The 26,263-nt window shown below is 32.3% G+C and overlaps 1 protein-coding gene and 1 long non-coding RNA gene across 4 annotated transcripts in view; one reads left to right on the top strand and one right to left on the bottom strand.

Annotated features, from left to right (window-relative positions):
- LOC118182793 (uncharacterized) overlaps positions 1-23,534 on the top strand; it is a 58,879-nt gene extending 35,345 nt beyond the window's left edge. For all 3 annotated transcript variants that reach the window (XM_035352182.2, XM_035352180.2, XM_035352181.2), the window contains 2 exons: positions 7,107-7,333; positions 23,356-23,534. In XM_035352182.2, the coding sequence (XP_035208073.1) occupies positions 7,107-7,333; positions 23,356-23,437 (309 nt within the window). In that variant the 3' untranslated portion in view covers positions 23,438-23,534. The remainder of the gene's footprint in view (positions 1-7,106; positions 7,334-23,355) is intronic.
- LOC118182795 (uncharacterized) overlaps positions 1-26,263 on the bottom strand; it is a 54,361-nt gene that overhangs the window by 4,644 nt on the left and 23,454 nt on the right. The window contains exons 2-3 of the long non-coding RNA XR_004757119.2: positions 25,417-25,572; positions 5,346-5,485 (exon numbers count right to left, since the gene is read on the bottom strand). This is a non-coding gene — a long non-coding RNA (uncharacterized LOC118182795). The remainder of the gene's footprint in view (positions 1-5,345; positions 5,486-25,416; positions 25,573-26,263) is intronic.

Genomic DNA, 26,263 nt, shown 5'->3' with positions numbered 1-26,263 from the left:
AGGTGAGAATTATTAAGAAAGGTGAAGTGGTTGCAGCATGTACTCCAGTAACCACCGTTGAAAGAAAGAGTAACATCCAAGAATCCGTGTCTTCAGAAAGCATTACATCAGAGTTACTTCAGAATGCGCAATTAAACGATGAAGAGAAGAATGCTGCCGATCACGTCATTAAAGATCTTCAAGTTGTTTTCTCCCGCTCGTCTTTTGACGTGGATTGAACCAGTTTGACACAACATAGAATTGATACCGGCGATCATCCTCCGATCAAGCAACATCCAAGACGTCTACCGATTGCTAAACAGGAAGAGGTACGAACACTTTTAAAGGATATGGAAGAAGGCAATGTCATCGAGCCTTCAGCAAGTCCATGGGCATCTCCCATCGTTCTTGTCAGAAAGAAAGACGGCTCAACAAGATTTTGCGTTGACTATCGCCGGTTGAACGAGGTTACGAAGAAAGACAGTAACCCTCTTCCTAGAATTGACGACATTCTAGACACTCTTTCTGGAAGCAAGTGGTTCTCAACAGTTGATTTAAAGAGTGGTTATTGGCAGGTAGAAATACACCCTAAAGACCGAGAAAAGACGGCATTTACTACGGGTCAAGGGCTTTGGCAATTCAAGGTGATGCCGTTTGGACTGTGTAATGCGCCGGCAACATTCGAACGTCTTATGGAGACTGTTTTGAAAGGCCTTTCCTACGAAGCCTGTCTGATATACCTGGATGATATCATCATCGTCGGAAAGAGTTTTGAAGAGCATCTAGAAAATCTTAGAAAGGTGCTTCAGAAACTGAAAGAGGCCAATCTGAAGCTGACTCCCGCTAAATGCAAATTGTTTCGAAAGGAAGTGACTTACCTGGGACATGTCATCTCTGCAGAAGGTGTGCGCATGGATCCTGAAAAGGTATCAGCGGTTAAATCCTGGAAACGTCCCGAAAATGTCCATCAGCTGAGAAGCTTCCTAGGGCTTTGCACCTACTATAGGAGATTCGTGAAGAACTTTTCTTCCATCGCAAGACCACTTCACAAGCTGACAGAGAGCAAGCAAAGATTCTTGTGGACAAAGGAATGTGAGGATGCATTTAACAACTTAAAGGAAGCTTTAACATCTGCTCCAATCCTGATGTATCCTCAGCTCGACAGACCATTTATTCTCGACACTGACGCGAGCAATGAAAGTGTCGGTGCTGTTTTGTCCCAAGAAATAGACGGCCAAGAACGTGTAGTAGCTTACTGGAGCAAGTGCCTGTCTAAACCGGAGAGGAATTACTGTGTCACAAGGAAAGAGTTGCTCGCCATAGTCAAAGCTGTAGAACATTTCCATCACTATCTATACGGGAGAAAATTCCTCCTCCGCACGGACCATGCCTCATTGGCCTGGCTTTTAAATTTCAAAAATCCTGAGGGTCAAATAGCCAGGTGGATACAGAGACTCCAAGAATATGACATCACTATCCGTCATCGTAAGGGATCATCACACGGAAACACCGACGCCCTGTCTAGAAGACCTTGCCAAGAAAGCTGCCGATATTGTTCCAGGGTGGAAGCGAAATACGAGCTGCTGACTCCGGTCGCAAGACAAATTACAACATCAACATCGGCTGATCGAGACCCGTGGAGTGATGATGAAGTCAGGAAAGACCAACTGGAAGACCGCTACATTAAACCCATACTTGATTTAATAGAGTCATCAAACAGAAAACCTACATGGCAGGACATTTCTATCTGTAGTCCTACAACAAAACAATACTGGGCACTCTGGGATTCACTTCACATTCGAAACGGCGTCTTATACCGGAAATTCGAGTCGGATGATGGGAAGACGTTCCAATGGCAACTGATACTTCCAAGATCCTGGATTCCTGATGTCCTCAAAGAACTACATAACAGGCCTACAGGAGGTCACTTTGGAATTATGAAGACCGTACAGAGAGTTCGTGAGCGCTTTTACTGGAATAATGCAAAGAATGACGTGCAAAAGTGGTGCCGATCTTGCGATGCCTGTGCAGGTCGGAAAGGACCGAGGAAACGCAGCCGAGGCAGACTGCAACGTTACAACGTAGGTGCGCCTTTTGAACATATCGCCTTTGATATCCTGGGACCTCTGCCACGAACTGCTGATGGCAACAAATACATACTCGTTGTCATTGATTACTTCACCAAGTGGCCTGAAGCTTATCCTATTCCTGATCAAGAGGCAGTCACAGTAGCTGAGGTAATGATACACCACTGGATTTCCAGGTTCGGAGTGCCTCTTCAATTACATTCCGATCAGGGAAGGAATTTTGCCTCGGCAGTAATCAAAGAACTATGCAAACTACTTGGCATTGACAAAACTCAAACGACGCCATTGCATCCCCAGTCGGACGGCATGGTAGAGAGGTTCAATCGAACCATCCTTAATAACCTCTCATTAGTGGTTTCCAGAAACCAACAGGACTGGGACAAGAAATTACCACTCTTTTTACTGGCTTACCGCAGTGCTGTCCACGAGACTACCAGCTATTCTCCATCACAGATGCTCTTCGGTCGTGACCTTTGTGTGACTTGTGATCTATTGTTTGGCCGCCCTCTGGATGCTCCTTCATCGTCTGAGGAACACATCCAAGATGTCCAGGCCCGTTTTGAAGTGATGCACCGTTCCGCACGAAAGCGAGTGAACTTGGCGACTGAGAAAGTGAAGACCAGATACAACGCGAGAGCTACTGGACATAGATTCAACAAAGGAGACAAGGTGTGGTTGTGAAACCCAATTCGACGAAAAGGAGTCAGGCCTGAATTACAGTTACCTTGGGATGGTCCGTACACGGTCCTAAACAGGCTGAATGACGTCGTGGTTCGGATCCGTAAGTCTTTGAACACTAAACCTAAAGTCGTTCATTACGACAGGTTAGCTAATTACTATGACCATAGTACATAATGTAAATAATTGTAAATAGTATCAGACCATGGTCCTTTTTGTTTTTAAATGTGTATTTGATTTGTTTTGTATTTAGTATTTTATTTGTTTTGTATTTAGTATTTGATTTGTGTAAGTTAGTTATTGCATTTATTGTTCATGTTGTTTGATATTGTAATGTAATGTTTATGCCTCAGTTGCATTTATGCCACAGTTGTAAGTTTAGCTTCCTGTCTAGGGATTGTACTGCCCGGGACGTGCAGTCCTTGGGAAGGGGGCAGTGTTACGAATTTGGTATTTAAAAAGCTAATGTTAGTTCAATTATAAATTAAATGGTTTTATTTCTCGCGCAGTGCAGCGCTTGACGAATATTAAAAGAAAGCTAAGCCGGAAAAGTGAAAATACAAGAGCGCGTGCATTAAATAAATAAATATCTCTTTTTGATTTTGAGAAAGCACTGGAAAATTCTAGCGCGTGATTTTAAAATCTTATAAAAGGAGGAAAACATCTCAGTTTGTAGGAGTTGCTTAGTTTGTTGTTGTTTAGAAAACTGCTGTTGTTGATTATACCGAATTCGCGGATTAGCGTTCTTTAGCTGTTTTGAATTACGTTCTATTGTACATTTGAGTAGTTAAAAGATAACTACTGTGAGATATTGTAATACTGCATGATAATTTGAGAAAATTTAAGCATTTTTGTTGTGATGATAATAAATTTTTGTTCATTTTTCATCGGACTTGTGCATTCATTTCATAACGAACCCGTACGCACGCAACAATATGTAGTTACATGTAGGTTATATACATAAAGTTTATATCCTTATTATACATAAAGTTTATATACTTATTATAAATGTAAAATTCATTTTTTTTCTTTATTTTTTGTGATCATAAGTGCAATTCCTCATAAATAAATAAAAATTAAATAATAGATTTAAGTTGACGACCAAATGTACTTCCAATTGCAGAAATGTTTTAAATGATGCAAAAATTCATGTTTTGCCATTTTTAAGCTTAAAGAAATCAAGTTTATAAAAATATGAAATCTAGCATTTTATGCATTTCTGCAGTCCCTTTAGTTATATTTAAAAAAAAAAAAAAAATGACCGAGATATTTAATTTCAAAATCTGCACTATTCGACATATTCAATTTGCATTGATATTTTATATTTTTAATGTTGGTTTCCTGTTTGTATTGATTGAATTTTTCATTACAGTCTTTAATATTTTTTAAAGATATTTTTAATGAAAAATACTTAGACTATTTGCAGCATTAGTTCTTGATCACATATTTTTTCATTTTTTCAATATATATAAATTGATAGATACATTTTGTTAATCACTTTTTTGCCAAAATTTATTATTTTAATAACAGATTTCATTTATATTGTGTCTGTAGTGTATTTTAGACAAGTAATAATTTTATATTTGTGTTATAAATCAAAAGTTCCTTTTTTGGAATATCAACCATACAAAATATTAATATGATTTATTAATAAATGATACATACAAACCTGCTTTTATAATGTTTTTAAAATTTATTATATTTGGCTAATTTTGAAAAAAAGTCACTAATTCTGGTATCCTAACTTGTTTCATTTAATTATATGAGGGTTGAATCATCAAAAGATTAAATAATATTTTATTATATTTTAGAACTTTAAAAAAAAATCAAATTGCATTTTTTACGTTTATTAATCTTTTTATCATATCTGACAAATATAAAAATTTAGAATGTATGTATATATTTTATATTAAAATTTAATAGTTTGCAAGGAACTGAATCTGAAATGAAGCATTTTAATTCTATAGATAGAAAAGAAATGTGATAAACTAGAATTTTTTCTCAGTAACCATGAAGAATATTGAGAAATTCTTTCCATGCAATATAGGGCATTTCCTAATATTCTGGGACTGAATTTGTATGTAATAGGATATAGTATTCATACGCCTAAGCTGAAAAATTAATAACTGAAAAAATAATAATACATGTATTATGTTAAAGACTTGAGTAAAATACAAAATTAAATCTTTTCAATGTGTGCACAGCTTATTCAGAAATTTAAAAAAAAAATCTGATGTATACACCATGTAACTTCCTTGTACAGAATATTAAATTATATGCATTTTTTCCTGCATTTCATTTAGACTTGTTGAATTGAATTAAATCTACTTCGGCGATAGTGCATAAATCAGAATAGAATAAATGCGCTTTTTAAAATTCCCTATATCTATTTACCATAGCAAAACTCTGACGCTAAGTTCACTTAACAGTGTTACATCTCATTCATTTTATAACTCAGAATGGGAAAAAAAAAATCTGAAGAATTATCTAATTGTTGCCACATGTTATATTCAAATATTATACTAAAACTAAAATGATGTATAAAAGAAATTAAACAAATAAAAAATAAACAGTATTCTCAGATGATTCAGCTCTGCTTACCTAATGCGCATGCGCTACTCATAAACATTCTCCTCTGTCTGAAACAAACTGGCAACAGTATTTTCTGCTAATATGAAAGACTTATTTCTTCAAATTTCATTAGAGATGTATTTCTTCTCATTCAATTAATTCAGTTCTCACTTCGTGGCAAGGCAAAAATAATAAAAACACAAAATATCGTCATTAAAAATTTAAATATATAGAAAAACACAAGACACCAAATACAGTTAAAAATTTTTAAAAACAATTTTTAAAAACATAAGACACCAAATACAGTTAAAAAAATTAAAAAAACAATTTTTACAGTTAAAATGACAGTTTCTATGCAAAAACAAGCAATTCGGCCAACAGGCAAGAAGACAGATTTTTTGGTGCACAAAATTGAAACTTTACTTTTGGTCTCACATAATTTAATTCGCAATAATAAAAGGAGACATTACCTTGTTGCGAAGCTTAGTTTCTCTAGATTGGCAACAAATCCATTATTCTGCTAAGTTTCAAATGTAAACAAATATGACTGCTGTGGCCCCACAAAAAAAAAAAAAAACTGGGCTTAGCTGAACTTGAACAACTTTTAAATCATTGATAATTGTACAACTAAAACATGCAGGTTAACTAAAGGTGTAAAAACCTTAACTGGAAGATAAGAACAACGTAATTCCATGATTTTTAAAGCAAAAAATGCCCAGTTTACAAACGTATAAGAATAAACTGAGCTCAGTGAGCTGTGTAACAGAGTGGATATATATATATATATATATATATATATATATGTGTACACATATATTTATATGCTTTTGGTGCTCGCAAGTTGCAACCAAAAAGGGATGTGCACATCTACATGTTATATCAGTCCTCCATACAAAATTTCAACGTTCTATTCGTTTTTGAGTTTTGCGAGATACATATGTACAGACACCATGAAAAAAATCTCTTCTGAATCCATTTTAAATCAGTTTTATAATTCGTCTGGGAAAAAGAGTCCTTTATTCTGTCCTTAAGTACAGATGTCATGCAGAAACATCATTAAATTGCATTCAGTAGCTGTAAAAATGGATATTTTCATTGAAGTACGATACTTGAAAATTTTCGGGATTGCAATACTTCCTTTTTACTTCCACAAGGAAGTAAAAAACAGTATTTTTTTATCTGATATGTTTTTTCTGCAAACGAGTATTGCATTAATGAATTTTTTTGTGAGTTCTTTTAAACTTAAAAAAATATATATATATGTAAGATAACAATGTATGAATCAGAATTATAATATAACTATAAAGATTAATTCTTCCTCTTTATTCTAAAATCGTAATAACTTATCTGCATTGCGTCATTCAAATTAATCATGCAATCTTACGTAACCGTTAATACCAGATGCCTCTTGACGACCAATCACCGAATTGTAAACCAAAACTTTTCTCTTTGCGTGCTTCCTTCTTTCATAACTACGCACTTCGGCTTTTGCTCTCTACTGTGCTAAGATGTAATTTTGCTGGCTTGCTTTCCTTCTCAACAATATCAAAAATGTAAATCTTTTGTGGAAAGGCACGACTAGAGTACCAAGTGATTGTGGCCACAAATATCAGTTGCAAATAAAAATGGAATTAAAATTGCTTCTACTGCCAAGTTTTATTTACAAAGTCAACACATTAGCTTACGACGCAATCAGATTACTTCCTCTTCAATATAGGATAACTACGCATCTACAGTGTTCTGTCTTTTCCTTTTCCTTGTGCTCTTATTATGACATATATATCATTTTAGGTTATGAGTGGAGATGATGATCTGTGTCAGTCTGCTAGTTTTGAAATGCAATTGCTTCTAGATTATTTTCAAGATGACATGTCTGATGAAGAATTACTGAAGCTTCTCCAAGATCTTAAACCAACTATGCATTCACAGCCAACTTGTGGTTTAGTATCATGTCTTAGGCCAATAGATACAATGAGTGAAATGACTGATTCATGCCCTGAAATGGATACCGAAGAAAGGTAAAAAGAGTGTATGTTAATTGACAAGAATGTGTGTATTAAAGAGTTTATGTATGTTGCTAATTTTCTGTCTCATCTTTTTTATCCTTTTTTTAAAAGCCCAAAAAGGTTATTAATCTCGAAATGGAATATTGCATAGGTTCATTATAAATGGCGTAAATTATAAATAACTTTTCAAATTGTTGCCACCAGATATTATTGCCCGCCCTTTATTATTTTTAAGGAAATTAAATTATGAAGAATCTGCATGTATGTCCTTGCATTGTGAAAAATGATTGTACCTAGAGCCATCAAATTTTGAATAACATAGTCCTCCACTCGGAACATTTGTGCCGGTAAATCCAAATTTTGAATTTGTTTTATTATTTGTTTCATATTTTGTACACATTTAATAAATTTTTGATTAATAACTCAGTGATTTGAAAACGAGCAGTGGCAAAACTGTAATAAAACAGTTTTATCTCCAGCATACCAGACTGTTGCCATTCAGCAAAATGTAAGATAGATTTATTTTTATCTTTCAATTTTGATCAACAATTCAGTTGTTTGAAAGCAATATGCTGCCAGTGTCTGAAATAAGGTACTTTTAATTCCACTTGTCAGCATGTCATTATTCAGTAAACCTAAGATACTTTTAAATTTAATCTGCAAGGTTATTGAGTAATAATAAACTAAGGAATTTAAAAGAAATAATCACAAGTTCTTCATATTTTTTCCTACTTTTTTAATGCGATTTAGTGTGACCTCAAAGCTACAAACTTTCTGCGTATGCATGAACACATAATGCATCGACGCATGCGCATAATACCTTTACGCATGCACATATGCATTTACACATGCGCATAATAAGTTAACGCATGTGCGTTTAATGTATAACAGACGGTATAAGCTAAGCTAAAGTTATCTAATTATCTATTTCAGTTAATGTTGCAGATTGCGTTGTTCCTTAATCTTCTAATTGAATCTGGCTTATTATTTTTTTTTGCAGACTGTTAGAGCAATTTTATAAAAGTAAGCTTGAACTTTCGATTATGTCAAAAAGAATTTCCGATTCTGGAGCTGCCAAAGGTTCTGCAAAGCGAAAGCATGTTTCGATGTCCTTCAAACAAAAAGTGGATTGCTGCAAAAAATGGATAAAGGCATATCCTTTGTTTCTCTAACAATTCCGAAATCTGTTTATCAATTTCACGCTGCTCTGCGGGGGGCAGGGGGACGTCGCGGCGTGCAGTGAATTGGAAGTTGATCTGTCAGCACTGTCCTTATCTTCAGGGCAGATGATTTTATTTTATTTGGCTTATAATTCCTTACTAAATGTAGTATTTCATCTCTATGTACTCCGTCTTTGATATGATTTAAATCAAATTCCTCGTCATTATAAATATCACGTGTACAAATAAAATAGTTTTCTGGTTGCAAATTTCTAATTTCGACTATGCATATTTGTATGCTTTACGCATGCGCACGTTGAAAGAAATGTTTAATAAAGTAAACAAATAAATATTAAGCTTTTTTTTTTTTTGTAAATTTTGATACCCTTTAGATCATAATTGCTCTTTATTTCATAAATTATGGTTTCATATTTTTAATTTTATAATTTCTGCATGCCATCTTACCAGATTTAAACTGATGATCTATAATCCGGAGAAAGTGATAACCCGGAATCGCCGAAGTCCCGACGAGTCTGGATTAAAGACTTTTGTCTGTATATAATTGTTAAGCAGCTGGCCACACAAGTGGCTAATTTTTAAAGAAATAATTTAATGAGTATAAATATGTATGGCAATATCTAGCGCACATTCAGGAATTCAAACATATAGTGCTCTTAAAATTTTTGTGATTTTGCTGTTTAATTATTTGTGGTATAAATATGAAGAAAACATTGCTTAATAAGAAAGTTAAAAAAAGCCAACCCCCCCGAAAAAAAAAGATGGTTACCAGGCGTGAGTATAAGAACAGGCTTGTAGACTGCAAGCTCAGTGAGAGCATAAGAAAGTTTAAAAAGCCCTTTTGAGCAACCAGTAACATTAAAAAAAAAAAAAAAAAAAAAAAAAAAAAGTTTGTTATAAGTTCTAAGTGTAAAATTGGATAGCGCTGAATTTGTTTAAATCATCAATATTATAATCTAATTTGTAGCATATTCTCCTCTATGAATTGCTAAGTAGAACCTGTTGATTGTGAATTGAAACTGTATAGAAATTATTCAGTAGTTTATTTCTTCATATGAAGAGTAACATTTAATTCAACTGTGTATCAATCCTTTATTTTCTTCATTCAGCTTCAATATGTATACATAACATTAAAACTTAATGACAACCTTTGCCTTTATAACCTGTTTTTGACTGTCTTTTTGGAAGCCACTTGCTAGTTGTCTCCCAGGTCCAGTATTTCAAGAGTATATCGTAATATGCAGGATTATGCTTTCTGAGGTTTATGGTGTCAGAAAGTTTTGGTAAATATTGTATAATTGGAAGACTGTCATGAATAGCAGTGACTAGTGCACTAACTATTATAGTTAATCAGTTTTTAGATAGGAGATGGTGTTTACTTTTGCACATAATTCTCCTGCTGTTTTTGAATTTATTAAATTCTCTTGTGCAAAAAATTTGAGTTTGTTTCATATTATCATATCTCTTATTACATGTCCATTAAGAAAGTTTTCTTAATAGTTTTTTAATATTGTGGTTAAAAAAAATTTGAAACAGATTTTATTTTCAGTGCTTCTTTTTAAAAATTAAACGTTTATACAAAATGAAAATTTCAGTTTCATAAATGTTTTGAATTTTTAAATCAGACAGAAACATTCATATGTTTAATATTAAAATTATTTCGCTTTTTTTCTTGCTGATTTATGCTGTTTGTGTCTGTTGGGATGCGAAATGTAGGTAATATGTTTTATCTAAAAGTTATATAAACATGTTTCATGTGGATAACATTTATATGAGCAGCTGTTTTCTTTATCTGGCACTAAATTGCTTCTTCTGGAAACTGATTCATAAATGCACATGCCAAAATGCTACACTCACCATGAGGCATCACTGAGAAGACTCAGTCGTGCACAAAGTATTTTTCATAGATGTGAATACCAGTTCTGTTTATTAACTATCTTGTACAGAATGGTATATTTCGAAACAGTCTGGAATATGTAGTGCCACAGGCATTCCTTGCTTTCCCACATGTCACTTTATTATTTTTTTAAATTCTGTTTGCATACTACACCTTCTTTTCTCCTCTCCTCCTCTGAAATAGTCCTCTGAAAATGTCCTAATTTATTTGCCTGTAAATGGTGCAATATGTTACTAGCAGACATCTTTCCATGCTTTTGATAATCAGGAATGCATACAAAGCCTGTCTGAAAAGTTTCTTATCTTGATATGTAGATGGCAGAATGAATCAGCTAAAGATGGAGAATTTGTTTGGGTGTCAGTTGATAACTTCTAATCTAAATTTCAGCTATTTTTAACTTTAATCTTTTGTTTTACAATTGTTATTGTGGTTTAATGTGACTGGTTTTGCAAAAATGTAAAAAAATCTAGTATTGAGCTGTGATTAGATAGTTGTTTTTGAAAGGTTACACAGATTAATGGGATGTTGGAGGCTGTAAGTGGGTAATATACACAGTTATTTACAAATATAAAATTTTGGGCAGCTGAATTTAAATGTGGCCTTATCAGCTTGAATCTGGATGTTCAGGATAGCCAAAAATTACCACCACTGATGAAAACATTGCTAAAATTCACCAAATGGTGCTGGGCGACCATCAAATCAAGGTTAGAGAGATGGTAGAGGCTGTGAGCATTCCAAAGAATGTGTTTGCCTCATATTGAACCAAGATTTAGATATGCAAAAGCTGGCTGCATGTTGGGGGCTGCATTTGCTCACTTTGGACCAAAAATTTATCTGAATGGACATTTGCACCACTGTGGTGGCACAATTCAGGTGCATCAAATTGGAGTTTTTTCTGATGATAATCACTGAGATGAAACCTGAATTCACCATTACAGCCTAGATACAAAATCGCAGTCAGTGATCCACAAAGGGAGAATTGGAATGGCGACAGTTTTCTGGGATATCCATCGGACATCCCAGAAATATAGAATAACACATCGGGCAAATGACCTCCACAGCTTTTCGGGCACATACGCACCCTTTCGTCGAAAGTTTTCATGACCTTTCTGCATAATTGTGGCTGAATTTCGTTGATGCAGTGTTTAATTTCCTCTTGTAATGCTCCTGTGGTTGTGGGATTGTTGACATAGACCTTTGACTTCAAATAACCCCATAAGAAGAAATCTAATGATGTTAAATCACATGATCTAGGGGACCAATCCTGATCACCGAAACGAGAGATTACACGATCAAGAAATGTCTCATGCAGTAATTAAATTGTTTTATTGGCTGTATGGCATGTGGAACTGCCTTGTTGAAACTATATATTGGCCACATCAATATCATCCAATTTCGGCAGAAAGAACTGTGTTATCATGTCGCGATATCGAGCACCATTAACAGTTGCTGCTTGACCAGCTTCATTCTAAAAAACGTATGGTCCAATAATGCCTCCTCCCAAAATCCGCTCCAAACAGTGGCACGTTGTGGGTGCATTTGTTTTTTGCTAATCACACGTGGGTTCTCCGAATTCCAAACACGGCAATTAACAAAGCCATCAAGATGAAAATGTGCTTCATCACTTAGGATTATTTTGCTAGAAAAACCAGCATATACCTTTTGATGATTAATAATCCATTCCACAAACTCTCTTCGCTGTTCATGGTTATTAGGCTTCAGTTGTTGTGTTAATTGAATTTTGTAAGCATGAAGACACAAATCTTTTGTGAGTATACGCTTCTTGAAATTTGCAATTCTTATCCACAATGCCAAATTGATGTTCCTGGGTTTTCACCAACTCTCTTACGCACTGCTTCAATATTGACATTTGAACAGCTTGTTTTTGGACGACCAGTGAATTTACCGTCTCCAACTGATTCAGTCTCTACAAATTTTTCAATTAATTCAACTTTTCACTGTTGACGAGGTTAAAACACTATTTTTACCATATTTTGTATAAAATTTTTGAACTGCGGCCGCCAATCTTTCATTATTTAAAAAATATTGTTCAATAATGAAGACACGTTGTTGTATCGTATTACGCTCCATTTTCACTGACCCTAAACTCTCGACTTTCAAACTGTTAATTTTTCAAGGTTGCCAACAACTTAATGCAAAAATTCCGCCAAATTCAAATCTTGCGTTAATTTTGGGACACCCTTTACAAATGTTAGGATACTCGAGATTATGGGCAAAAAGTGAAATATAAGCTTTTCGAATTTATTTCATTGTTTTCTAATGAATAGCTCTTAAACAACTTTTCGCTTTTGGTGATGTGAATTCTTTTATTAAACAGTTCAAAATTTGGCGACGTATCAACATTTTGGCGATTTAAAGATCAGTTTCTATTTAAAAAAAAAAAAAAAATCGGAGATCTGAGAAATTTTTCGACGATTTTTTTCAACATTTTAACATTGAAAATCATTACAATAATTATAACATATTGAATTTATATTTAAGAAATAACATTAAAATGAAACATTTGTATTTTTTGCTGCAATATTGTGAATCTGAAAATAAACAATGTAATAAAGCACAATTTACAAAAGAATTCTTAGCAAAAGCAAAATAGCTATATAATTAATTAAAAATGTCTTCTTTTTAATTTTTTCATGGTTAGAGTTTTTCCCATGCAGCTATCTCAGAGTGCACATCATTTTTCTGCATAAAATGATTTTAAACTTTTTTCCTCTTCTCCCCTCAAAATATTTCTGGCATTTTGCTGTTACAGGATTGGTAGAGGTAATTTTTCTTTAGGATTTTTGACATTGCAGCTGGAAAAGTTTAGAAGGATTTGAAGGCAAGATTTATAGACCCAAGATTCTAGAATATTCGAGAAAAATGTGACAAAATGAAAAAAATGTCTTCATGGTATTAACATATGATGGGTGTATTTTACAGAAAATTTGTGGTGAATTTCTTACTTGTTGGAGATTTTTTGCAAGAACAATGGAAACATAATATTTGAATGTTTTACTTCTGACATTAGAAGTCTTTTTTTTTTTTTTTTTTTTTTTAACATGATCTTCTTTCCTCCATTTGTTCTACTTTTCACTAGACAAATGAGTTGAAAATATCAAAAATGCTTGTAATCTTATTAATGGACAGACATTTACGGAAAGGGATTTTTCTGTTTATTTAGAAATTAAAAACTGACAATTTAAAAGATTCGCCTTATGTGTCTCAACTCATCATACACAGGGCTGGCACTAGGCATTTTCCCACCTGATGCAATACTAAGCATCAGTATGTTCTGTGCATACTAAGCTCTGCTACGTAGTGCCTTTTTATATTTTGCACTCCGTGCCTATCCTAAATTCTAAAAGTTTTGCAATTTCTAGATATTTTTGCTCGGTGGGTCACTAAATTCTAAAATTTCGGCCACATTGGCTCCATAACTGAGCCTTAACATGTATAATTTCATATTTATTCTGAATGTTCATATTACTAAAGAAATAAAATTAGCAGCTTTTTCTGTTCATTTAGTTTTTAGGATAGCAGATCTTTAATTTGTAGAGACATTAGGATTTTTTTGGAAGCATGAAAAATGAGCAACACCTTCGCCAGGAAGTGAACTACGGACCTCTGGAATACGCGCCCAGCATGCAGACCACTACACCACAAAGGTACGCTAAGAAGGCGGGAGAAATACCTTATATACCCCCCTTTTAAAGGGCGATCGGGATTTTTTTAGTGGACCCAATCGCCAAATCCTGGGTGTGGAGAATCATTATCCACCACCATTTTTTAGTTCAGGCACCACTGTAGAGACATTAGGATTTTTTCAAAGCAGGAAAGATGAGGAACGCCTACCGGGAATCGAACCAGGGACCTCTGGAATATGCGCCCAGCATGCAGACCATTACACCACGAAGGCTCGCTAAAAAGGCGGGAGAAATACCTTCTAAATTAAATCCAAAAATTATAAAATGAAGAGGAAATGTATTGAAGAAAGAAACTGAATGCATAAAGAAAAAGAAAATTATTCTTCAAAGATATGTACAGTTATTATTATATAAATTAACCAGTTGTTATATAAATTAACCAGTTGTTTAAAATTTCAGTCTTTATTATAATGTCCCTTTTCCTTGCCAGAATGCAAAATCAGTCAGATGGTTTCTAAACTCTCTGGGTTGTAAAACAGAGTGTGTTTCTGGCTTTGGCATGTACGCTGCATTAGTTCCTGCCAGCTCTGATAATTTGCAATTATTTATCTTTGCATCATCATTGCTTTTGAATTTGTTATGACGAAAGAGTTAATAAGCTAGCTTAACTTAAAATTAAATTGACTGCTATTCTACATTTTAGTCTGAATTTGACTGTTTCTGTTTAACTACATCACCACGATATGTAGTTTATTTTGTTAGCATAAGAACGTGTCTTTATGTTCTATTATTATTATTATTATTATTATTTAATAAGATATTTATTTAAACCTTTATCTGACTTTGTGGTTACTTTCAGACATAGTGATAATTTGCTTCATGTCTGTCAGAGGTTTTGGACTATTTAACTTTCATTAGCTCATGCGAAACTTCATAGGTAGGTACATTGTCGAAAGATTGACAAGTTAGGAGATAAAGCATGCAGAAACTAGTGGGAACATTGCTTTGCATATTGAAACCAATTTCTGATTGTTAAAAAATTTGCTTAGAGAGAAGGAAATTGATATAAATCAGCTAAAATGTCTGGAAAGGCTTCAAATTAAGAAGGTACATAAATATTTTGTTGTGTGTTGTTACAAAACACAAATATTTTGTGGATTTTAATGTGTAATGATACTAATATTGTTTAAGAATCAATGTCATAAATTAGTTGCATTTTAAACTGTGAACTGTTATTAGATTGTGATTTTAATGGTGCTTTGTTAACAAAGATTTTAAAATTATAGTGACCATGTAAATTTATAATAATTAAGAGTATCTAACTGCCTAGTTTAATTACTTGTAACAGCTTTGTAATAATCTCTGCATATCAAAGCGATTTATTGCCTTTCATTAATCCTTACCGTGATTTTGAGACACAGCACAGCAATGAAAAAAAATTATCTAAAATTTATTCTTTGCATCTAGTGAAATATAAAATAATACAAAACAACTTGTCACCTCTGGTGCTTTAGTGGCTTATTGGTACCTTAAATTGTATTAACTGGATTACAACCCTAGAAGCTCTCTATACGGCACTATTTGCATCAGACAGAGCACAACTAACTTTCAAACCTTGCAAACCATACATACATCAGGCTTTCAGGTTTGATCTGATCAGCAGGTCTCTCTCTAGGGAAGCAGCATTGGTGGCAACACCAAGCTTCTGTTACGACTCATGTTGATTATAATTTTATTTCTCATTTTAACCTATGCCATTTGACATAAAATCTACCTACTATTTACTAAACCTCTAGGCTGAGGAAGTATGTGACAAACTGGGACAAAAGAAAAAAAAAAAATCAGTAGGAAGCTAACTGTTAGTAAAAACATAAATAAAATGTCACTAATTTTCTTTCAAATATGTCCAACTATTGTAAGTGTACAATATTCAAGGCTACTCGATAAATTTGATTTAAAGTTGATTTTATGTTCAATTTTGTTTCATAATTATGTTTAATAATAATGCATCCCACTTGCGGTTCTATTTTATTCTTAGGATGGCATTATAAAAGTGAAGTTCAGGCATAGATAATATCTTTAACCAGGGTTCGTATGGTCCTTAAAAGTCCTTAATTTTTTCAAAAATGATTTTTGGTCCTTAAAAGTCCTTAATTTTGGCCAAAATGAATAAACGGTCCTTAATTTTGCTCATTTGACATTTCTTATCATTTCTAATGATTGCCATTCTAAGTGTGAATTACGATTTCTCATGAATATGGAATTAAAATTATACGGCTCTTAACCAATCTGTTGGCGGATTTGCATTGCAAACGATAAAAAAAAAAACAATTAGCTACCCGAACAAAAGTATCGGTGTCTGATTGGCTATTCACCCAATCTTTCGAAACAGGTGTTATCCATAAATTTAGGCAGATTGTGACGAAAGCGTGAAGCCGGCATGGACCTTATAAGAGATAGACTAACCCAGTGGGCGGGGCGTGCGTCACCGACATGTCGGCAAGAAAGAGTAGGAACGATCTGGTTTACTTTAACACTGAAAACTATGGCGTTTGTATCACATATAACTCTTTTTAATTATTAAATGTGATACATTGTATAGTGATGAAATTATGAAAACCACAGTTTTTTCCAAATAGGATTTAATATATCTCATTAAAGCACTTTTTACTACATTTCGCGCATTTTTTTCACACGTAATTCGTGTACAAACATCTTTACTTTGGTAAAATGGTAAAAACTCTAAGCACAAAATTTATGAACTTAATTTTGTGCACAAATAACGTAAAATTAAATAAGATTGATAGTACGTGATGCTTTGAAATAAAGTAAAATTAAACATGATCTGATATTTTTTTAAATTTAATGACCATTTTCAGGCAGTGATTTTCAAAACTATAATAACATTGCAAAACAATCATTTATTTGATTATATCATCATTAACTTATTAACGGGATATTTATTTTAGTAATTTAAAAAAGTGGGATATTTATTTTAGTAATTTAAAAAAATCGGAGCATAAAATATTCTGAGTGTAATGAAGGGAAAAAAAGGTAAAATAAAATCTAGAAGCAAATAGATTTTATATTACGCCCAAAAGGAACCTTTTTTTTAAAGTTTTGTGTACTGAATATCATGTTCTTCACCCGTAAACCACATACATTTGACAACAACATATATTTAGAATTTCCGCACTGGAGATAAAACTGTTATTTTCCGTACATTGCTGTCTCTGAACTCATTGAGTTTGTTAATAAAAAATTCATTAAAGTTTTACAAAATATGAAATAGATTAAAAGAAATTCGAAATTCAGCCGTCCAGATGACCATGTTCGGGTGGAGGATTACATTATTCAAAATTTGATGGCTCTAGATACTTTCGTTTTAGTCACAGTGTGAGAAATATACATGCATTCATGCAGATTCTTCATTATTTAATTTCTTTAAATATAATACAGGGCGATAATATTTGGTAACAACAATTTGCAAGGAGACACGGACATTTATAGTAAAACAGCGCACAATGCCGCTTCGAAGCTAACAGCCTTTCTAGGCTACAGCCCCTTTGGGCTAATAAATTAAAATAACAGTAAATAAAAAAAATATTATGCAGAACTGAAAATAAATTTAAAAAATAATCACTATAAAATACAAGCAAAATTAATTACTACGGTTAAATACAATTTTAATATTAGAATTAATTGTATAAACATTTTTAAGGAGTCAAAAGTGTTTATCACTATGATGTATTATGAAATATAATTGAAATAAAATTCCTTTATAGAAATTGTGCTATAATACTCATCATATAATTTTAAAATATTTAATCTATAATTTTAAAAAAGCAGCATAATTTAGAATTTTAAACACAACTTTCAAAAATTCGTTTTTAAATATTTTAGTATTTTTTACTTATTTACACCAATAAAAAGCATAAAAATTGCAAGAGAAAATTGCTCTTGAATTTAAAATTGAAATTTTCTATTAGTTCAGATTTAAAATATTATTTTCTAAAAGAAGTAGTTACAAATTTCTTTATAGCACAGGAAAAGCTAAAAAAGTATCCAGCCCTGAAAGCATGCAATATCTTTATACTTATTTGGAACGTTAACTATGCTTGATAAATATGTTAAATTTTTAAAAATCAATCTCAATTTCAAAAATAAAAATATGTAGAAATTCTAATTTGTGAAATGAGGCACTACATACAGCTTTTTCTTGAGAATTATACATGCTGCAATAGGCAACCAATGGTCAATTTCTGCAAGTCGTCCCTACTCCTCCGGATGTGATCAAGGTGACAGCCGACAACGTCTCAGACGAGGGAGAAAACCTGTTTGGGTTAGTCTATTTCTTATAAGGTCCATGGAAGCCGGAAGTCTTTAAGAGGCGAAAGTGATGATGAAGGTGTTCGAGAAAAAAAAAAGGGGGGGGGGGATTCTGAAAATATTTGCCAAAATTAGAGCAATCCCAACCTCTAAGCCCACAACCCTTCCGACGCCAATAGGAACGAGATGCCTGGAAAGTGCATTTTCAATAAACTGTGGCTTCATCAAGCTGACTACAAAGACTGGATATTGATGGATGGCAATCCTTAAATGTGGTCTTTGTCTGAAACAAATTGAAATTTCTAGAATGGGAGAGCCAGCGCTGAAAATTCACATGAAAATTAAGTTTCGTTTTATCATTTCAATTTGTTTTTACACGGTTTTGCTTAGCTCAATTTCTGTGTTTGTTTCAATTAAGCCATAAATTAATTTTTTATCACCTTCTACGGAGTTTATTCTCTTTTGCACATACTATATGTATAGGATATCGGGATTATGAGTTTATTTCTGCAGAGGGTCTGTTATCGATTTCGCGGGAAATCTGTTGGCTCAATTTCGATTTTAGGTCGCCAAGGGCAAATTCGGTAACGCTAGCCGAGAAAAAGTGAAGTTCAGAAATACGTTTTGAAGCTTCAATAGACAATTAAGTATTTGGTTTAAACCTATGTTGTTGATAGTAATGCATAATTTTTGCTAATGGCGATACAATTATTAGTTGAAAATAACTAACTAATTAAAATTTTTTTAATAAAGCTGAAAACAACTAATTGAAACTAATTTTTCTGAATTAACTAGACATAAAATTAACTTTCATGAATTACTAAAGTTATTGGGTAGAAGTTTAACTGAAAATATACATTCCGTATTATATATATATATATCAAGCAAGGTAGTTATTACAATACTGAATGACCAATTTACAAAGTCCGGGGTCTGGACTCGTCGGGACTTCGGCGATCCCAGATTTGAGATTTTCCGGATATTAGATCATTTTAAATCTACTAAGATGGCACGTAGAAATTATAAAATTGAAAATATGAAATCATGATTTATGAAATAATGAAGCATTTATGATTTAAAGGGTATCAAAATTTACAAAAGAAAAGAGCTTAATATTTATATGTTTACTTTATTAAACATTTCTTTCAATGTGAGTTGTTTGATTTGTTTTCTCTGCTTATACTTTAGACTAATACTATAGACATATAATTTCTTGTTCAGTTATTAAGTTCCATTGTTCAAGTCCTGTAATTGCTGTGTCGAGAATTCCGAATAACTTGTCAATCAAATTTTTTTCTCGTTCAGTAACCTCTCTGTTACTTTCTTCACTATCGGTAGCTGTATTTTCTGGATTTAGAACCATACTACAGATTTCGCCCTCCGTTAATTGATTGATGATTGGGCATTGTCATCGAAATGAAAAACTTCTGTTTAACTTCGCTAAATTCTGCCGCCTGGTGCGGCCATGCGAGCTCTGGCGCTGATTCTGGCTTTATGTGAATAACAAATCAGTTATTTTTAATTCAAATAGCACTAAATATAATCGTTTGTCCTATGAGTATCATTAACAAAATCTATTTTTAGCATAAGGAAAGAAATTTCTGCTAAATCTCCCCTTGTCAACATTTTAGCGCATTAAACTTAAATTTGTAATCGGATAATACTCTGTTATTTGGCGTCGCTGCATGATTCATCACTCAAGTTGTCATCCGTTGATAAACATGCGGTGATGAAAGCAAAATACAATAAATAATGATTCGCGATTTCGGCATCAAGGATATAAAATATTAGTAGGTGTAAAATTAACAAATGTTTCGGTTTGAGATTATGCCAAGCAGATACGCAGCTATGGAGTCAAGTTACTAATCACACAAATTTATGCTAAAATAATTATTTCTTCATTAATGAGATATTTTATTTAGCGCCAAACTGAGATTAAGAATCGGGATTTCCGGCATGTTTTTTTATGATGAGGAAAAAAATCTAATGCGCGTGCGTAAAGCATACCCCTTCCCTTCAAAAAAGCCCTAAAAAATTGGTTGGTGGTGGCTTTGAGGTCCGGATTTTAGATCATTCCAGATATTGGATGTCCGGATCTCGGACTTTGTACTGTATATATATATATAAACTTACCAGTATGGATGGATTCACTCTTTTAAAATAATTCTACTTTAATTAAACTTAGGAGATAATAGATAATATAATCAATTAATCAATATTGTTTAAAAAATAAATTATATATATATAGTAAAAAATGTATATTTTCACTGTTCAAGTATTCACTGTGACAAGTATTCTCATTTTGTCACATGAACAGGCCTCTGTGGAAAGGGGCTTCTCTGTAAATAGAGCAATTGAAATTGAAAATTTAAGTGACTCATCATACATTTTTCAACGCACAGTATTTGATTACATAAAAGTTTCTGGAGGTGTTCTTAATATCGAAATTAATAAAGAAGTGAGATCAGCAGCAGCTTCTGCAAGAAGTGAAGTTCGTTATTTAGAAGAACAAAAATCTTTAACTAAATCTGAAAATTCAAAGAGGAAAAGAAATATTATTGAGGAAGAAATTGATTATATGAAGCAGAAGAAAAAATTTCTTCAAACGTACATTAAAGATATTAATGAAGAAGTAGATGCTTTAGCAGATGAAGCTGAGACCAGCAGGAACATTGATTTGTTTATCAAAGCAAATGAACTTAGAAGAATAGTTAAAGAAAAGGAAATAGACATAAATAAATTAGATGTTAAAATAGCTGAAAAGATTTCAGATTTAAAAAAAGCACAAATGTTTTGTATCTTTTATTGTACAGTTTAGTATTCTAGTATCTTTCAAAAAACCAAGGAAATAAATTATATGTCTACAAATCAGTTATTTTAATCTGCAGAATATTCTTACATTGTGATTATAATAGTAGTTGACTGTGTTTAAATAAATACCAAATAAGTTAAATAATAATCATGTAAATCTCTAAAATAGTGACTGTTATTAGTGTAAAATACACTTATACATGTTTTTCAAGAAATTATGTTCCTAATTTAATGTTATCTACTTCATAACTTGTAGGGAGTTAGTTTAATTTTCAAAATTGTTTTATGGTAAGTATTAAATTGAATTTAATAATAGTGCATAATACACACTTCTGTTAGTTTCTTAAAGTGAAATTACAAGCATGAAGTCGGTTATATGGATAATTGCTTTATTCTATTCATTTTTTTTTTTTTTTTTTTTTTTTTTTTTTTGTTTGCTGATAGGTCCTTAATTTTTTCTTTGATTGTCCTTAAAAGTTCTTAATTTTCATGTAAGGAAATGTGTACGAACCCTGTTAACTGAATTTATTCAGCTTCCATTAGGTCCTTAATTTTGTCATTAATGGTCCTTAAAAGTCCTTAATTTCTGCGTGCAGAAATGTGTACGAACCCTGAGCATGCAACATTCTATATTATTATTTAGTATGCATTACTATTTAATAGGCAGTTGTTTAACAGTATGAATTGTAATTTATACACTATTTATTGCACAGAAGTTTTCCTTAAGTAAAAATATATAATCTAAATTGATTTTTTTAAGATGCGTTGGCAGTTAATGGTCATAAAAATTGTGAGTATATGTATTGAAATCATTATTAATGTGACAGCAGTGTTAAGACTTTGCTTCATTAATGTGACAGTGTTAAGACTTTAAAAGATGACATATTTTTAATTCTTCAGTTATCAGCACATGCAGCTAAATTTTTTTGGGAGAGTGAGCTCCAAATTATCATTGTATTTGCTTTTACAATAAAGCTCTTTAATTCACTATTACAGAGCTTCTTAAAATTTGTTCAGTCGCGACCGCTTTTTATCATTGAGATTTCTTTTGCGACCCCAGACCCTATAATATTTACGAAAATTTTGTGGGGGCATTGCACAAATAAGCATTGCACAAATCCAACACATGCATGAGTGAAACTGTCAATTTTTTCACTTGTACTGTAATATACTATTGCAGTTTTAATTTCTAATTTTAAGACATAGCACAATGTGAAAATTTTAAATAAGTATTAGACAAAATGACAGCATCACGTGCGAAGCAAATAAAATGAACATTTATATTATAAAAAGAATGTATCGAAACGTTTTCATTTTTTCTTTGTATTGGCTTATCTTTAGCTATTTTCAGATACATTGTGTAAAAATATTTGGTAATTGTAAAATTATTATAAGTTACAGAAATATCAAAATGCTAAAATTTTTGACGACCCCCCATGGGAGTCATGGCCTGCAGTTTAAGACACTCTGCACTAGTACATTCCAGTGTTAAATGGGAATAATCACAAAATTTGTGTAATGTGATATTTGTGTAATATTTATAAATATGTTAGAGTTTAATTAGTAATGTATACAGTGTGACTCATTATGAATATTGTTAACAATTTCTGGGAGGTCACAGTAAACTGTGGATGTAGCAGCATAACTGCACTTTTATTGTAATCAACACCATCTCTTTCGTAGCAGAAGTAATATAATATTATACTTAAATCATCTGATGAAATCATTATCTTCTGTATCTGTATGCTGATGTAACACTTGCATCACCTCAGCATTTATTTCTAGAACCTGTAATTAAACAGCTTAACTAGTTACTTGTTATTTTCATTTACTGCAGGAAGCTCAAAACTGATTATGTATATTATAAAATGTTTCATCGTGAAATTTTGTAGGTTTATAATATTAAATTTGATTAATGTGATTTTTTGCTATTATAACTTTTGCTGCAATAAATAGTTGAATTACTAGTAGTTTTTAAAAATATTTTAAATACCTCCTCTGTCAGCTATTTAAATGGAATATTGCTACTTAAAAAAATTCTTAAAATTAACAGTAAAATCTCTTTCTTTGTTTGGTTTTTGTTTTGATAACAATATGTTATTTATCTTTAGCTGTGTTGTTCATCGATGATCTTAATCTATATTTTCTTTTCTTGTGCATACTGTTTTACAGCTCTGAAGATGAAAGTTCACAAAGCATTGGAACTCCCAAGTCTTTCATGTCTGCATTACCAAGAGACACTCCTAGAAGCTGAGGAGGTACAACACTGTTTGTATTGCTAGTGGATGTCAATGAATATTTCCTGTTGCTGTATTGAAATTCATGCATTAAAAACTGTTGTTTAGATCATATATTCAAACATGCAAAGCTTAATTTGTTACATAATTTCATATTACTTTACGAATGATATTTCCTTAAAGAACAGATGATTTTACAGTACTAGTGCATTATTACGAAGTTTCACACAATTCATCAAATTTTATTCCATTAATTATTTTTAATCAAAATTTAAAAACTAATATGAATTAACACTATTAAATTCTGTCCACTTTTAAATTGTAGTTATTACAAAGATACTTAATTACTCAATATAATAATAGTTACTCAATATACTCAATATATACTCAATATAATAATAATCACTCATTCATTGCTTTAAATATTTACTGTTAACCTTAAATACTCAGTTCACAGATCACACACTCAGTGGCTCTCGGCTATTTTTTCACCTCATCTCTGTTCACTCGTGGGCCCATCTGCTATTTGAGAATGCGCAAACGTGCCCTCTGGTATCGAAATGTTTATAAAACATTCAATCACTAAGCTGTCTGTGAAATTTCATAGTAGTTTACAAATTGTAACTCTAACAATTCAGTAACATAACATTTTAACCATTATACAATACGTAACACAAGAAATAATTCTCATTTAAAATTCACCTATGTGCAATGTAAAACAATTTCACTTATTTACTTAATATATAACAATTTTCATTCGGGCATAGGTAAAACACAGATTTTGGAACTACATCTTTTATATATACATGCTTTAGTTTTAAATTTTAACAACCCCAATTTTTTTTTTTATCGCTACCATAATGTACATCAGTTATTAAACTTACAACCCATTTGTGAGTAGGTACATTATTCTATACCAATAACACTAAATCTCCTATGTGAATCTCCTACATCTTTTTTCCTCCTAAATCTCCTATATCTTTTTTTAATCCCCATTTATTTCTTTGTTGTTATTCACTTAAGTTGTTATTTATTCATTTTTCCATTTTTTTCAAATCAGTTGCTAGATTTTTGTTATTCTTTGCCATTTCTTAAGTCGATTTTCATTTAAATTGGTTTAATCAGGCTTAGTAACTGAATTTATTGATCTATTTATCAAAAAATGCACAGGAGTTAAAACTTCCAAAATCATCTTTGTTCACTGTTAATGGACACAGAAGTCTTGAATTTTAAATCCCTTCAATCTGTAAAATTACTTTTAAGAACTCTTCGTATGTTAAATTTGCACATTGTAGCTTTACAAAGGCCTCCGAAACTGGGTGCCCCAGGTGGAATGAATTTCCATTCAGTATTCTCGGTTGATAAATAATTAGCTAGGGTTTCATTTGGGATTTTAAGTAGGTTATGAAGTCTTTATTTTCTTGTCGGCACCAGCAAAATTTGTGTCATTGTCAGAATATAATTTTGCGCATTTACTCCTACAAGATATAAATCTCTTTAATGCAGCTATGAAGGCTTCAAAAGTTAGATTCATCACCATTTCGGTATGCACTGTCTCTGACACAAAACATACAAATATACATTTTATGTAAAATTCCTTTTTGTTTACAATATCTTATAAAAAAATGGACCACAGAGTTCCACACCACTACAGTTAAAAGGATAATCTGGTAAAACACTGATTGGAGATTTCCCATTATTTATTTACATGCAACTGGTTTGTTTTTAAAACATACAATACAATCATGTACAACTTTACAACAAATAGAATGACCATTTAATGGCATTTTTTACGTTGCGTGACTCAATAATGCCATTACACCAACATGAAAAAAATTTTTGTGATAATGTTCAATAACTAATAACATAAATTTGTGAACCTTAGGTAATATTACCAGATGTTTAACAAAATAAGTAAGATTTATCCTACTTAAACAGTCTCATACTCTGAGAACTAAATCAGAATCCAGGAAGGGATTCAGATTCTTTAACTTACTTTTATATAAGACCATTCCATGGTGTAATAGTTGGTGGATGTCCTCACCAAAGCATTAATTTTGTGTTTCTCATATGAAGAACAATTCTGCTTTGGCTATTTCTTGGATGCTAATTGGTCCTGATTTTTAACTGCTTTTTCAAATTATTCACAAACCTGAAAATATAACACGCAGTACGTAAAAAAATTATATAATTATAACTAAATTTAAGTAAATTATGTTAACAAATTATTCACAGTCACATTCAACACTACTAAAGTGTCTTTAGAGTCTTTATGAGATGAATTTTTGAGTTCGGAACTCAACTCTTCACTTAATTTTTCAGGGTTTGTAAGCGGTCCTTACAAGTGCTTATAAGTCCTTATATTTGAAAATAAAGGCCCTTATAGGTGCTTACTTTTTCTTTAAAGCCCCTATTTTTTTATTTTTAGTGCTTATTTTTTGCTTTTAGTGCTTTTATTTTTTTAATGAACGCACATCCCCCCCGTACCAAAGCCGAAACTAAATAAACAACTTTTCTTCCTTATATGGAACGTCAGATGGTGAACCATACTCCCGGAAATAGCTTTTCCCCCTTTCTCTGCATTAACGTAACCTATGGTGCGCGCGAGAGTACAGACAGGTGCACGTCATTCTATTGGTCAAAGAATTGCGAAAACCATAGAAAATTCCGGTACATTCGGTAGTCTTTTCCTCCCACCCAAATACTACACACGTTTGAATTTCTATCAAGATTTTAATAATTTACATTCTCCTTCCGCGTGGTCAGTTCATATTCGTGTTTATTATGATCGTTATGCTTACTATATTATGAGCATATGTATGAATATTTATAATAATATAGTT

Source organism: Stegodyphus dumicola, chromosome 7, assembly GCF_044657685.1.
Source record: "Stegodyphus dumicola isolate Sdum_Otavi_A_Nest chromosome 7, ASM4465768v1".
Lineage (NCBI taxonomy): Eukaryota > Metazoa > Arthropoda > Arachnida > Araneae > Eresidae > Stegodyphus > Stegodyphus dumicola.
This window is presented reverse-complemented; position numbering and strand designations above follow the sequence as displayed.